The 14,432-nt window shown below is 49.9% G+C and overlaps 1 protein-coding gene across 1 annotated transcript; it reads left to right on the plus strand.

The window, feature by feature from the left end:
* Positions 1 to 6,396: 6,396 nt before the first annotated feature.
* Positions 6,397 to 14,393, plus strand: LOC308358556 (sialic acid-binding Ig-like lectin 13; the record flags this gene model as incomplete). Its single annotated transcript, XM_080828787.1, has 9 exons — positions 6,397 to 6,448; positions 6,514 to 6,894; positions 7,082 to 7,360; positions 7,548 to 7,595; positions 11,012 to 11,269; positions 11,351 to 11,635; positions 11,950 to 12,049; positions 12,397 to 12,478; positions 14,164 to 14,393. 9 exons carry the CDS (start codon positions 6,397 to 6,399, stop codon positions 14,386 to 14,388), a joined length of 1,710 nt encoding a protein of 569 aa, XP_080684913.1. The 3' UTR covers positions 14,389 to 14,393.
* Positions 14,394 to 14,432: the final 39 nt, after the last annotated feature.

Raw genomic sequence — 14,432 nt, forward strand, 5'->3', positions numbered from 1 at the left:
GAAATGCGTGTCCAAGAAACACCTTCTCCATCAGACTTGAGATATCTTCTCCTGCCCAGAGGCACTAGAGCAGGAGAACAGAAAGGGAGAACGGGATCCAGGCATACTGTCTAATATACCTGACCCTGACCCTAAATTTTCTCTTTTGTCAAATGTGAAGACTAACCTCCTCACTTTCAGAAGTGTGTGTGTGTGTGTGTGTGTGTGTGTGTGTGTGTGTGTGATGAAGCAAGCTATTTAAAGGAGGAGTACAGGGGCACCTGGGAGGCTCAGTGGGTTAAAGCCTCTGCCTTCTGTTCAGGTCATGATCCCAGGGTCCTGGGATTGAGCCCCACATCGGGCTCTCTGCTCAGCAGGGAGTCTTCTTCCCCCTCTCTCTCTGCCTGCCTCTCTGCCTACTTGTGATCTCTGTCTGTCAAATAAATAAATAAAATCTTAAAAAAAAAATAAAGGAGCAATACAAGAGGCCAGTAAGCAGAGGACCTTAGCAAGAAGGCTCACGCAGATGGGACAGGCAGACATCATCCACAGGAGGAGCAATGCCTGAGAATGAACAGGAGAGGAGGCCAGCACTGCCCACTCCTGATTGTTTCCCTGGCTCCTTCCATCCCCACCCTTTTCCTCTCCTGGCCCCAAATCTAGACATAAGCATCTGGGTCCTCCCTGCTGCTGAGCTGGGAGGTACCTGAGCTCAAAGCAGGACCCTGTTTCAGCACCACGGACAGCACCAACCCCCCCTCCCTGGGACCACCGCCCCACCTGAGACTCTCCGGGGGTCAGTGTCTCCTGGTGGATGGAGAACCCCCAGAATGCCAACAATTTATCAGCCCCCAGTGCAGAGTGGAAGGAGCCTACAGAAGGGTCTGGTGACATCCTAAGTCAATGATGCTGGTCAGGGGTGTCTGGGACCTCATAGGGTGTGCTTCCCTCCTCAGACTTGGGCTCTTTGTTCCCAGAAGGTGTTAACCAGGGATTGGGTGTTGTCCTGAGGTGAGGTTTAGGCATGGGTGGCCCCAGTAATTAGACGGAATAACAAGGCCAGTCTTGGGACATTGTTGGCGAGAAAGTAGTGATCACTCAAAGAGGGGGTCCTTATGGCACTTAGAGCTTTTGTAAGACCTTGGGAGGAATGACATTTCCATCCAGCTTTGTAACTGTCTTTCTACCAAGCCTGAATAACTTCAAGATTTTTTTTTCTTTCTGCATTTGAATTGATTTTCACTCTTTCAGTCTGGGATGGGTTTTTCCTCTTTCCATTTTTTCTCACATTTCTGTCTAGAGCCTTCCTGTCCCCCGAAAGGTGGTCTCAACCACTCCAAGGGTCCCACCTCTGCCCAGGTGATTCTTGCAGTTACTAGCCCATGCTGTCTTGAGCCCCAGAGTTGGTAAGTGGAAGGAAGCCTGGGTCCTGTTAATAGGACTGTAAACAGGAACGTCATGCCCATTCAACATCCCTCCATTTCTGTTCCTCCTTTTCTGGTCCTTCCCTGCTCAGGATTGTCCACATGGGAGCTGACTTCCACCAGCCCCCTCCCCTATGGTCCTTCCAGGATCTACTACACCAAGGGATCAGATTCCTCCCAGGCAACCCTTTATCTGAGTCCCTCCAACACCAAAACAGGGTTCACCATTGGTCACCCCCAGAGCCAATATTCTGCAGGACTCTGACTTCATTCGGCTTTTCCCTGATGAGGTTGGAAACCTCTAGAAAAGGAAGGATGAGAAAAACTTGGGCTACTTTGGGGTGCCGGGTGGCTCAGTTAGTTAAGCAACTGCCCTCGGCTCAGGTCATGATCCTGGAGTCCCCGAATCAAGCCCCACATCGGGCTCCCTGCTCAGCAGGGAGTCTGCTTTTCCCTCAGACCTCTCCCCTCTCATGCTCTCTCTCTCTCTCTCTCTCTCTCTCAAATAAATAAATAAATAAATTTTTTTGAGCTGCCTTGTCTCTTAGGATAAGGGAAAGTCCTGGACATGGGAGCCCAAAGGGAGGGGCCAGGCATGAGAGCACTGTGCCCATTGTCTCCCAAACTTCTCTCCCCATCCCTAACCCACCTCCACACAGTAGGAAAGCACTTTGCTGATTTTCCCCAGCCCCTACACAAAAAAATAGATAAACAAATTTTTGTTTACCTGCCACTTCTGGTCTTCCAAACTATTTCCTGTGGTTGTAAGTGAGTAGATGCAAGGAGAGAAAAGCCACCTATATGTAACTTTTTTTTTTTTTACCAAAATTAAAACAGTACTTTATGCAAGATTCTGCTATTTGTGTGTTTACCTTTATGTAAATACTGCCACTTGACATGTATTTATCACCTACTCTGAAATTTGTCGTTATTGTGTACAAAGCGAGTCTGCACTGCTTGTAAGAAATGAACATTCTTGCCTCCAAGGACTCACTTTCTATCTTGGAAACATAAATACACAGTCAAGGAAATTTATCTTCTCACCCTCTCTCTGCCCATCCCCAATCTGTTTTCCATAGAGAAGCCAGAGGGAATTCTAAAAACCCAAGAGTCATTTTCAGCTTCTAACCCTCCAGTGGTTCCCAGTTGCTCAAGCAGAAATAGCAAAATCCTTTAACAGGAACTCAAGCTGTTACATGAACCATCTTATTTGGCTAAGGGGGCAGGGACCAGGTTCTAATGCCTAGAACACACCACAAGCCAAAAAGCCAACACATGCACAGAGGTGCAAACGAATTTGTTTGTTTATTCTATTAAAGGAAGATTTTTTTCTGAAGGCAATATCATGACCCTTATAGATATAAAAGAAACGCGTGTTAAAGATTTTTTTATTGTGGCAAAAACACATACCATCAGATCTATTCTCTTAACAAATTTTTAAGTATACACCAGTGTTAACTGTAAGTACTGTGTTGTACAGAGGATCTCTAGAACTTTTTCAACTTGCAGGACTGAAACTTTATACCCATTGAACAGCAACTCCCCATTTTATTTATTTAACTCATTACGAACAAGGGAACAAGACAGAAATTAAAGATGCCCAAATTTATGTGGAGTAAGGGAATATTGAAATGAATTTGTGGGTGCGTGTAAAAGTGGCTTTGTAGGGGGATTTAAGTCCCCTCCCCAAGGAGACAGAATGTACGCATGTGTCTTCGGACAAGAATTATTTGCATTGCTATTAGTTATCTATAAATTATAGCATTTAAAATGGTTCAAAGGTAATAAAATGTTAAACTCAGATAATCCCAGATGGGTATGTTCTAAAGAATACATACTTTTTCACTGTGGACAACCAGAAATCTTATTTTGATTATCCTAAATATCCTTATAATTCTTTTTTTAATAAAGATTTCATTTTTAAGTAATATGTACACCCAACATGACACTCAAACCCCCACTCCAAGATCAAGAGTCACATGCTCTAGCGACCAAGCCAGCCAGGCATCCCAATATCCTTACAACTCTTCTTTTTTTAAAGATTTTATTTATTTATTTGACAGAGAGAGTGAGAGAGCACAAACAGGGGGAGCAACAGGCAGAGAGAGAGGGAGAAGCAGACTCCCTGCTGAGCAGGGAGCCCGACGTGGGGCTCGATTCCAGGACCCTGGGATCATGACCTGAGCCGAAGGCAGCTGCTTAACCGACTGAGCCACCCAGGCACCCTATCCTTACAATTCTTAAAGTACATATTCATTGATCACCTAGTGTATGCCAAGCATTTTTCTAGCCAGGGTGGATTCAGCAGGAGAGACAGACAAAGAATAATTAAGCAGATTATATTTTAGGCTGATTTGTGATAAGGAGTTTGAAGAAAAATGAAAGAAAAAGATACAGAGAGAATATGAAATGGATTATCGTTTTCCATATGTTGTCCATGGATGTTGTCATTGGGAAAATGACATTTGAGTGTGCACACATATGCACACGCACGTGCCACAGGCACTTTAAGCACACATGCACAAGTAACTCAGATCTGCACACACAGAGGACACAGACCTACAGACACACGTGTACTTCAAACAGACACACACACAGAGACAGACACACCTCCAAATACGCACAGAGAAATCACACACATATATATACACGGACATACCTCAGGCATGCACACAACAGACCACAAACCCAGAACACACACACGCATATGTACACAGACCCAGGAAATACACACACACCACAGACACACATAGAGACTGCAGACACAAACACGCATGCACCTACACGGACACACAGGCCACAGACACACAGACACAACAGACACACTCCTACATCACTCCCACCACAGCCACACAAGCTGAGGCGTTAGCCATTGGCTCCTCACACTGGGAGCTTTGCCCTGGGAAGACTGGGGCCCTGGTTCTCTGGCCAAACAGACGAATAGACCAAGGTTAGTCTTACTTCAGCTCCCAGGACCCCCTGCTCAGCAGATGGGAGGAGACAGGTGCTCAGGGTGCAGGAGGACGGGCTCAGCCAGCAGAGACGCCAGCTGGAGCAGAGGCCCACGGAGACCGTCCTGACCTGGGGAAAGAAGGGGAAGTGTGTTCCGTTAAGTAAGAGCAAGGCAGAGATCAGAGCACGGAAGAGCAGCAGGTGTTTCCTCCAATGACCAAAGCTGTCCCTTCCTTTCTCCTCCATCCTTGGAGTGGCCCCATCCTACAGACTGTCCATCGGCCACTGTGTGGACTGTGTCCAGCGTGGGCCAGACCAGCCTGCACAGAGCCCTTGGCCTGTGTGAACACATCCGTCTTCTTGAAAATCCCATGCGTTGGTTTATTGGGGTTAACATAACAAAGTACACTGACCCCGTGGCTTAGTTAACAGAAGTTCATTTCTCAGAACTCTGGAAGCTAGACATTGTGGGCAGAACAGGCTCCTTCGCAAGCCTCTCTCCTTGGTTTGTAGGTGGCTGGTTCCCCCTTGTGCTCATGTGGTCTCCTGTTTGTGCATGTCTCTGTCCTAATCCCCTCCTCCTCCTCCTCCTCCTCTTCTTCTTCTTCTTTTAGGATTTTATTTATTTATTTTGAGAGTGAGAGAGAGCACATGCAGGGGGAGCGTCAGGCAGAGGAAGAAGCAGACTCCCCACTGAGCAGGGAGCCTGATGTGGGGCTCGATTCCAGGACACTTAACTGACTGAACCACATAGGGGCCCCTCCTAATCCCCTGTTCTTATAAAGGCAACAGTCTTGCTGGAGTGGAGCTCACCCCAGTGGCCTCATTTTACCTTAATGATCTCTTTAAAGACCCTATGTCCAAAGATAGTCATATTTGAGGTACTGAAGTTTAGAAATGAACATATGAAATTTAGGGTGACACAACTCAGCCCATAACACCCTGTGAATATAGGCCTCCAGCTATGCACAGAATTAGACCCCTTCCCAAGGCAGCACAGTGAGCATCTGGTATGCATGATCTCTTTGTGGGAGGCCACAGACGAAGGAGCCCTAGGACACAGCTGGCCACCAGGACCTTCTTACCAAAAGCAGGAATATGAGGGACCACTGAGGAATGGGCAGGGTCAGATATTTGACGTGTAAGAGGGCCACACCCAAGTCTATGGAAAATGCCCACCACTGTCCTCTACCAGTGCCCAGAGCTGGGCACTGCGATCCCTCCATGTGACTGCTGGGGAAACTGAGGCTTGAAGGGGAGGAAGGCCAGGCACACCTGGGCATTCTCCCTCAATGTCATGCAGTGCTATCAGCTTGCTGCAAATGCCCAGCTCTCAGGTGTGGCCCAATGTGGGTGACACCTGGGGTGCCTGGAGCATGGGGCTGTGAGCCAGCCAGCAAGCCCTGGAACACCGGGGAGTCCTGGACCCTGCCCCCTCTGGCCATTCATACCTGGGAACTCACCTCCTAGCTGCCCAGAGCAATGGTGTTTCCTACAAGCCCCTGCCCGTGCTTCCGCCAGCTCACACTGTACCAACAGGAGCCACCACAGCCTGGAGTTTCTCTGTCCCCTTGGGTGTTAGGGAAGTTTCTAAGAACAGAGATGGAGTCTGTCCTTCTCCACTGTGACTCCACAGCCCTGAAAGGAGATGTTCACGATGCAGGTGTCATGCTCACTCATTAATTACACATCAATCACTTCCCTCGTCCACAGTGCGGAGGTAGCCCCACCTTTCATGCCTCAAGGTTCCCCTGCTCACCCCTCCTGCATCCCACATCTGGCAGGACTGACCATCTGGGGTTTCTAGAAGCTGTAATTGGCCAGGTAGTCCCTGCCTTCCTGGTGGGAACGGAGGCCGCAGACAGGGACTGGGGGTGGTGGGTGGCTGGGACCCCATCTGGAAAGTAGAAGTTGTTAGTCTTCGAGGTCCATGCTGTCATCGACAGCGTCCCAGCACCAACTTCCTCTTCCAGCCAGTCACTTTTCAGACATTAGCCTCGGCCTCCCTATTGGGGCTTCCTCTCTGTCCTGTGGCAGCTCCATGACTCTCACACCCAAGATGCTGCCGCTGCTGCTGTCCCTGCTGTGGGCAGGTGAGTGGGCCGAGGGGAGGGGGCCCAGGAGGCTGGAGCTGCCACTCACCCTCAATTCTCCACAGGGTCCCTGGCTCAGGACTCGGGATTCCGGCTACAGGTGCAGGAGACGGTGAAGGTGCAGGAGGGCCTGTGCATCTCCGTACTCTGTGGCTTCTTCTACCCCCCCAAATACACTAATAATGACCAAGCTTATGGCTACTGGTTCCGGGAAGGAGCCAATTCACACCACGATGCTCCAGTGGCCACAAACAACCCAGGTCGTAAAGTGCAGGAGGAGACCCAGGGCCGATTCCACCTCCTCGGGGATCCCCGGGCCTACAACTGCTCCCTGGACATCAGAGATGCACAGATAAGGGACTCGGGGACATACTTCTTCAGGGTGGAGAGAGGGTCTCATGTGAGATACAATTACCTGCAGAATCAGCTTTCCGTGCATGTGACGGGTAAGGAATGGGCTTAAGGAGAAGACACATGTCCCGTTCATGGATCCCGAGGGCTCCTGGGGCAGGGCCAGGAAGGGACCCCCTGATCTCCACCCTGGCTGGGGAGGAGACAGCTGGCCTGGGGCGGAGGTTGTTCCTAGGGGCACACTCAGGGTCCCGCTGCAGGATCTCTCTCTCTCCTCCTCAGCTCTGACACAGACACCTGACATCCGCATCCAGGGGCCCCTAGAATCTGGCCACCCCAAGAACATTACCTGTAGCGTGCCCTGGGCCTGTGAGAGGGGGACACCCCCCACCTTCTCCTGGATCGGAGTCGCCCTCCCCTCCTGGGGCTCCAAGTCTCCCCACTCTTCCGTACTCACTCTCACCCCGAGGCCCCAGGACCACGGCACCAACCTCACCTGTCGAGTGACCTTCCCCGGAGCTGGTGTGAGCACGGAGAGGACCGTCCAGCTCAGCGTGTCCTGTGAGTGCCAGGCTAGGGTGCCAGGGTCCCCGAGGGCTGTGGGTGTTGGGGGGGCAGGGTCTCGAATCCTGGGAAGGAAGGAAAGAAAACACCAGACTCCACCCCTTTCCCGTTTCTGAAGTTTCTGGGGGAAAAGGGCCAACACCGACCTTCCTGCCTCTGAAAACAGTTGTGTCTTTCTGTTCAGATGCACCCCAGAACCTGACCATCAGTGTGTTCCGAAGAGAAGGTACAGGTAGGGTACAACCTCTCCTCTTGGGCTATGGTGCAAATGGCATGTGTCTCCGTCCTTCAGAGCAGAGCTGGGGTTTCAGAACTCAGGTGGGAAAAAGGCTCTGTCCAGGTGTGGGGGCAGCAGAGGTGGGGAGCAGCCCACTGGCTCCTCAGGGTACAAACTGGCTTCTCCCCACCGCTGACCCTGCTCTCAGGGGTACTGCATGACCTCCGTGCCTGATGGGGGTGGCCGTCCCCAGTGCCCCAGCTACGTTCTCCCCCCAAATCTTGCCTCATTCCCCTTAGGATCTGGACCCCACCCACTCCTACAATTCCCTTCCACATCATAGTATTATTGTTTAAAACAGGAAACACAAAATGTGTCTTGGTCTGCTTGGGCTGCCATAACAAAATGCCACAGACCCAGGGGCTTAAGCCTCAGGCACTCACTCCTCACATGTCTGGAGGCAGGTCCAAGGTCAAGGTGCCGGCCAGTTTGGTTCCCAATGAGAGCTCACTCCTCGTAAACAGCTGCTTTCTGGCACTGTTTTCTCTCACACAACTAAAAGAAAGTGAGTTCTTTGGTGTCTCCTCTTACAAGAGCACTAATCCAGGGGCACCTGGGTGGCTCAGTTTGTTAAGTGTCTGCCTTCGGCTCAGGTCGTGATCCCACGGTCCTGAGATCAAGTCCTGCCTTGGGCTCCCTGCTCAGCGACGGGCCTGCCTCTCCCTCTCCCTCTGCTGCTCCCTCTGCTTGTGCTCTCTCTCTCTCTGACAAATACATAGATAAAATCTTTTAAAAAAAGAAAAAGAGGGGCGCCTGGGTGGCTCAGTGGGTTAAAGCCTCTGCCTTCGGCTCAGGTCATGATCCCAGGGTCCTGGGATCGAGCCCCGCATCGGGCTCTCTGCTCAGTGGGGAGCCTGTGTCCTCCCTTCTCTCTCTATGCCTGCCTCTCTGCCTACTTGTGATCTGTCTGTCAAATAAATAAATCAAATCTTTAAGAAAAAAAAAAGAAAGAAAAAGAGCCCTGATACCTTCCAAGGCCCCTACTCTCATGACTTCACCTAACCCTAATCACCCTCAAAGACTCATCCAAATACCTCCAAATACCACCATGTTGGAGGGTAGGGCTTAGACACATGAGCTTAAAGAGAACACGACCCAGTCCCCAGCAAAACGGAGTAAGAATAAAATAGTCTTTGGCACCTGTGTACCTCCCCTCTTGGTTATTTTTCCAAATACAATCTACACGTCTACATTTAAAAACACACACATACATACGCACCATGCTATATAACTCCTCTGCATCTCTATTATTTTTAAAGTTTTCATTCAAATCCTATTTAGTCAACATATAATGCAACATTAGTTTCAAGTGTATAATATAGTGATTCATCACTTCCATACCTCACCTGGTGCTCATCACAAGTGCCCTTCTCAATCTCCTTATTTCCCCATCGCCCCTCTTCCTCCTCTCCAGGAAATGATCAGTTTGCTCTGTATAGTTAAGAGCTTGTTTCTTGATTTCTTTCTCTCTCTTTTTGCCTTTGCTCATTTGTTTTCTTTCTTAAATTCCACATATGTGTGAAATCACCTGGTGCTTGTCTTTCTTCCAGCTGACTTATTTCACTTAGCTATTATTTTTTTAAGAGTTATGTATTTATTTTAGAGAGAGAGCACACACACATGCATTTGAGCTGGGGGAGAGGCAGAGGCAGAGGAAGAGAGAGAGAGAATCTTCAGACAGACCCCCCACTGAGCCCAGAGCCCAACAATGCAGGGCTGGGCTTGGTCCCAGGACCCTGAAATCAAGACCTGAGCCTAAATCAAGATTTGGTCGCTTAACTGGCTAAGCCACCCAGGTGCCCCTCACTTAGTTATTATTTTTTAATAAACTTTTCATGGTGGGGTAATTTTAGGTTTACATTGTACAGAGTTTCTATTAAGCCCTCGTCTATCCTCCCTTGTCTTTAAAAGTATTAACACCACCATGATGCATTTGTCCCAACTAAGTAAGTGACATTGGTACATTACTTTCTCTATGAGTTCATAGGAAAGCTTCTTCATTCTTACTGAGGACTCCATGGGCTTCCGATTAGAAGTATATTATACTGCGAACTACTTAATGAGCCCCCATTGGTAGAAAGCCATGGTGTTTCCAGACTTTTGTTAAGGCAAATAATACAGCAACAAATAACTTGTATAAACATTCTCCATATGTGTCCATGCATCTATAAGATAATTTCCTAGAAAAGTCCCAAATCAAGGGGTATGTTTGCAATTTCTACAGTTACTGCCGAATCATACTGCACAGAAGCCGTTGTTTTTATAATCTCAACGTGCTGAACATTTTCATCCTTGCTGATATCTTAAGTGAATTCACTGTCATTTTAACTTGAATAATCATTTTGTAAACAGGTTGTGTATCTTTCATTATGCTTAAGAGTTGTTTGTATTTCTTTGTGGACTTTTTCTTAATGGTCTGAAGAAGCTCTTTTACATGAAGGAGATCAGCTGTGTGTTAGTTGAAAGGATTTATTTCCAGCCTAATAATGGCCCTTTGACTTAGCATATGGTGACTTTGTTAGACAAAAACATGGTTTTTTGAGGGAGGCGTTGCATTCAGTGACATACTGGAGTTGGTTCTCACTGGCTGGCAAGAGCCAATTGTGTCCATTTTTTCCCAATTCTGAGTTCAGTGACATTTAGTGCTTGAAATCGGCCAAGGGGGAAGTATTTACACCAAGGAAATTGGCAAATCAAGGCTTTTTTTTCTCCCCTCCTCCTCCTCAATGAGCTGGTTGTTAAACATATACCAGTAAACCACTGTTACTGTCTTTCCCCAATCTATTATTATTTTTGAATCCTCAGCAATGCCATATGTCAACACTCACTCAAGCCTTACAGACTGCCTGCTCTGAGCACGCAGAGCCATTTCACACCTTAGCTGTGGCTACACTTTCTGTGCCAGCCTCCGGCAATGTCCTTCCATGCTAGCTCCTGGCTTCTCTCATGCCTCACTTTAGCCTCTCCTCCTCCAGGAAGCCCTCCGTGCCCTGACAGTCTCACTGAATTCCCATCTTCAGGGTTCCCCCGAGCACAATGTACCCCCATCACAAAACACATCACACTGCTCTATGACACCTGATTCTGGGTATCTCGCTCGCAAGACTGTGAATTCTCAGACACAACTAAATTAGACAGGTCTTAGTGAACTTAGAGAAAGACAGAATGTACATGGGCCTCTTGGAAAGGCTGTGGTGCTTGCTCTCAGTCCTGTCCCCTTCAGCTGACCCCATGATCATGGGGTTCAAACACGTGGTGGAAGACAAGAAACAGATTTACATGATGTGAGGAAAAGAGACAGAGAGACAGAGAGAGAGAGAGGCAATACCCCCAGTGAGGACCAGGGCTTAGCCTTCTCTCTGTCTTGCCAGGACCTGAGGCTCTGGGCAATGGCTCGTCTCTCCCAGTCCAGGAGGGCCAGCCCCTGCGCCTGGTCTGCATCGACGACAGCAACCCTCCTGCCAGGGTGAGCTGGACCCGGGATAGCCTGACCCTGCAGCCCTCACAACCCTCAAATCCTGGGATCCTGGAGTTTCCCCGGGTGGAACTGGTGAACCATGGGAGATACGTCTGCCAAGCTCAGCACCTGTTGGGCTCCCTGGAAGCATCCGTGAGCCTCCTTGTGAAGAGTGAGTTGGGACATATCTGGGAAGGATGCCTGGGCCCTGGGGAGGGGGGCCTCCTCTGATCTCTCTGCTGTCTTCCCACAGTCCCCCTGAAGCTGTTTGGTCCCTCCTGCTCCTGGGAGGGCGAGGACATGCACTGCCACTGCTCGGCTCAATCCCAGCTGCCCCCTTCTGTGCACTGGCGGCTGGGGGAGGAGCTGCTGGAGGGGAACCACAGCAACGCCTCCTGGACCCTCACCTCCAGCTCTGTGGGGTCCTGGGCCAACAGCTCCCTGAGCCTCAGCGGGCCGCTGGGCTCCAGCCTCAGACTCAGCTGCGAGGCCTGGAATGCCCACGGGAAACAGAGCATGGCTGTCCTGCTACTGCCAGGTCAGGGAGTTATGAAGGGCAATGCCCGGGGAAGGGGGCGCATGAATCAGGATCCTAGAAGACATTGAAGAGACAAGTGGCTCTGACTTGGGCAAAGGGGCATTAGAGGTCAGAGTCATCTGTAGATTGAGGAGGGGAGGGATTGAAGGAAGGGCCAGGGGAAGAGGAGGCTGGGGTCACATAGAGGGGTGGGGGACAAAGGAGGCAGTCCTGGGTAACTGTGGGCACACCCCTGGGTCATGGATTCCAGAAGGCTGGGTGCTCACGTGCCTGCTTAGCAGGACTGGAGTTTACCCCAGGTCTCTTATCTGCAGGGAGACCAGGGGCCAGGACGGGTGTGATTCAGAGGGCCATCTGGGGAGCTGGTGTCACAACCCTGCTTGCTCTCTGTCTCTGCCTCATCATCTTCTTCGTGTGAGTGAGGGCCCTGCTTGGAGTGAAGACCTCCTGAGGTTGGGCGGGGAGTGGACCCAAAGAATCTCCCAAACTCGAAGCCCAGAGCTGAAGAAACCTGGGCAAGTGATGCAGCCAGAGGGGACACAATTTGTCCAAGTGGCATCAGGAATCTAGCCTCCTGACATAGAGGCCGGGAGTGGTCTGTTCCCCACACGGGGTTCCCACTGTCAGGGAGAAGAGAACATGCATTCTCCTCCTAGTCTCTGTAGCCAGATGGCAGCCTTCATGCGCAGCCTCAGTCAGTCATCCTTCCAGGCTCCCAGCTGCGAGCAGCCAGGCTGAAAGGCTCTGATCTCTCCCCTCAGAGTGAAGACCTACAGGCAGAAGTCAACCAGGAAAGCAGCGTGCAGGGATGGCGTCCATCCAGCCCCAAATACGGTCTCCCAGGTGAGTGGCTTGGGCATCTCTTTCTCTCTGGTGTCCCACCTGGAGATCTCTCCTGGGATGGACCATGGGGTGGCTCACTCAGCATGCTAAAAGATGAGTCCATCATGGACCCTCCAGATTTGGTCCTCCCTCAGGATTTCTGGCTGGGCTCAACTCAGAGACCCGAGAGCCCTCTTTTCTTCTCCCCTCCCCTCCATCAGCAAGACCCAGTAATGGGCCAAGTTCCACCCATTTCCCTTTTAGCAAAGTTTTTTTTTTTTTTTTTCCATTTAGCCCCTTCCCTGCTGAGCCCTCGCTGTCTCCCTCCTGGGCCACTTTCTGGGCCTTACCTCCACGACGCCACCTCTCCACCTCACCTCCCAAGCTTTGGGCAAGAAATTCCCCAAACACCTGTGACCCCACTGTCTGAATTAGCATGGTCCAACAGAAAGATAATATGAGCATGTACATGGCTAAAATTTACTGATGGCCACATTTAAAAAGTAGAAAGAAGTATGAGATCAGTTTTAATGTAATATATTATTTAACCCAATATATTCAAAATATTATTTCACCATATCATCAGAATCAATGCACAGATTATTTTTTTAATGTTTTATTTATTTGACAGACAGAGATCACAACTAGGCAGAGCGGCAGGCAGAGAGAGAGGAGGAAGCAGGCTCCCCACAGAGCAGAGAGCCCGATGCGGGGCTCGATCCCAGGACACTGGGATCACGACCGGAGCCGAAGGCAGAGGCTTTAACCCACTGAGCCACCCAGGTGCCCCTCAATGTACAGATTATTAATGAGATAGTCTGAATTATTCCTTCCTCTCCTTCTTCTTCTTCCTCTTCCTCTTCCCCTTTCCCCTTCCCCTTCCTCCTCCTCCTCTTCCACCCCCCTTCTTCTTCTCCTACTCATACTAAGTCTTTGAAATCCAGGGTATGTTTCACACTCATGGCACACCTCCGCTCAGAATCTCCGTGTTTCATGTACTCAGTAACCACATGTGGCTAGGAGCTACCGTATGGGACATGTAGTCCAGTTTCCTTGGTCTGGTGTTCCGTGACTTGTCCTCTGCTGAGCTCTCCAGCCTGCTTCCTTCCCCTGCCCACAAAATTAGCTCCTTAACCCCAGGCAGGGCTCGTTTTCTGTAACTTTGTGCCTTTGCACACATGATTTCCTTCGACCCTCCTCATTTGCACTGGCCAGACCCCTAATTCACCGTTCACGCTCCAGTTTGAATATCCCCCTGCCCTATGCGGGCAGACTGTCACCATGCCTCCCTGTAATAATCACAGGCATGTTCCCAGCATCGTGTGAGCCCCTGGGTGGTTGCTGCTTCTGTGTACCAGATCATAAGTTACAATTTTATCATTTGTGTGTGTGTGTGTGTGTGTGAGAGAGAGAGAGAGAGAGAGACAATTTGGTACTGTCTCCTTGCCCTGATAGGCTGTCTGAGGTCAGAGATTGTGTGTGCTGAAGAGTTTCTTGACCTTGCTTACTCTGTTTTAATATCTATAAAATGGGGATAACAGTTATATCATCCACAGGGGAGTGGGGGGAGTTGTAAGGATTCAATGCCATCATGACAAAAATTTGTTAAAGATACAAATGAATGAATGAATGGATGGATGAATGCTCAGGAAATGGGCATGAAGTGGATAAATAAGTGCACCCCAGCCCCCTCTTCCCTTCTCCAGACCCAAAGGGCAGCTCCAATGCCTTTCCTTCATTCCACTCAGGATCACCTGAGCAAACGCTGCTCAGACAGCCCCTCAGACCACCTGCCCCCAGCTGCGGCCACCTCCCCCTCAGAGAAGGAGCAGGAGCTCTACTACGCCAACCTCAGCTTCCGCGGGCTGAAGCCGCACAACTTTCAGAACCAGGAGAACACTGAGTACGCAGAGATCAAGATCCAGAAATGATGACTCCAACCTGATCCCTGCCTCCAGGAGGGCCAGCTCTGACT

Source organism: Martes martes (genome assembly GCF_963455335.1).
Source record: "Martes martes genome assembly, chromosome: 17".
NCBI classification, from domain to species: domain Eukaryota; kingdom Metazoa; phylum Chordata; class Mammalia; order Carnivora; family Mustelidae; genus Martes; species Martes martes.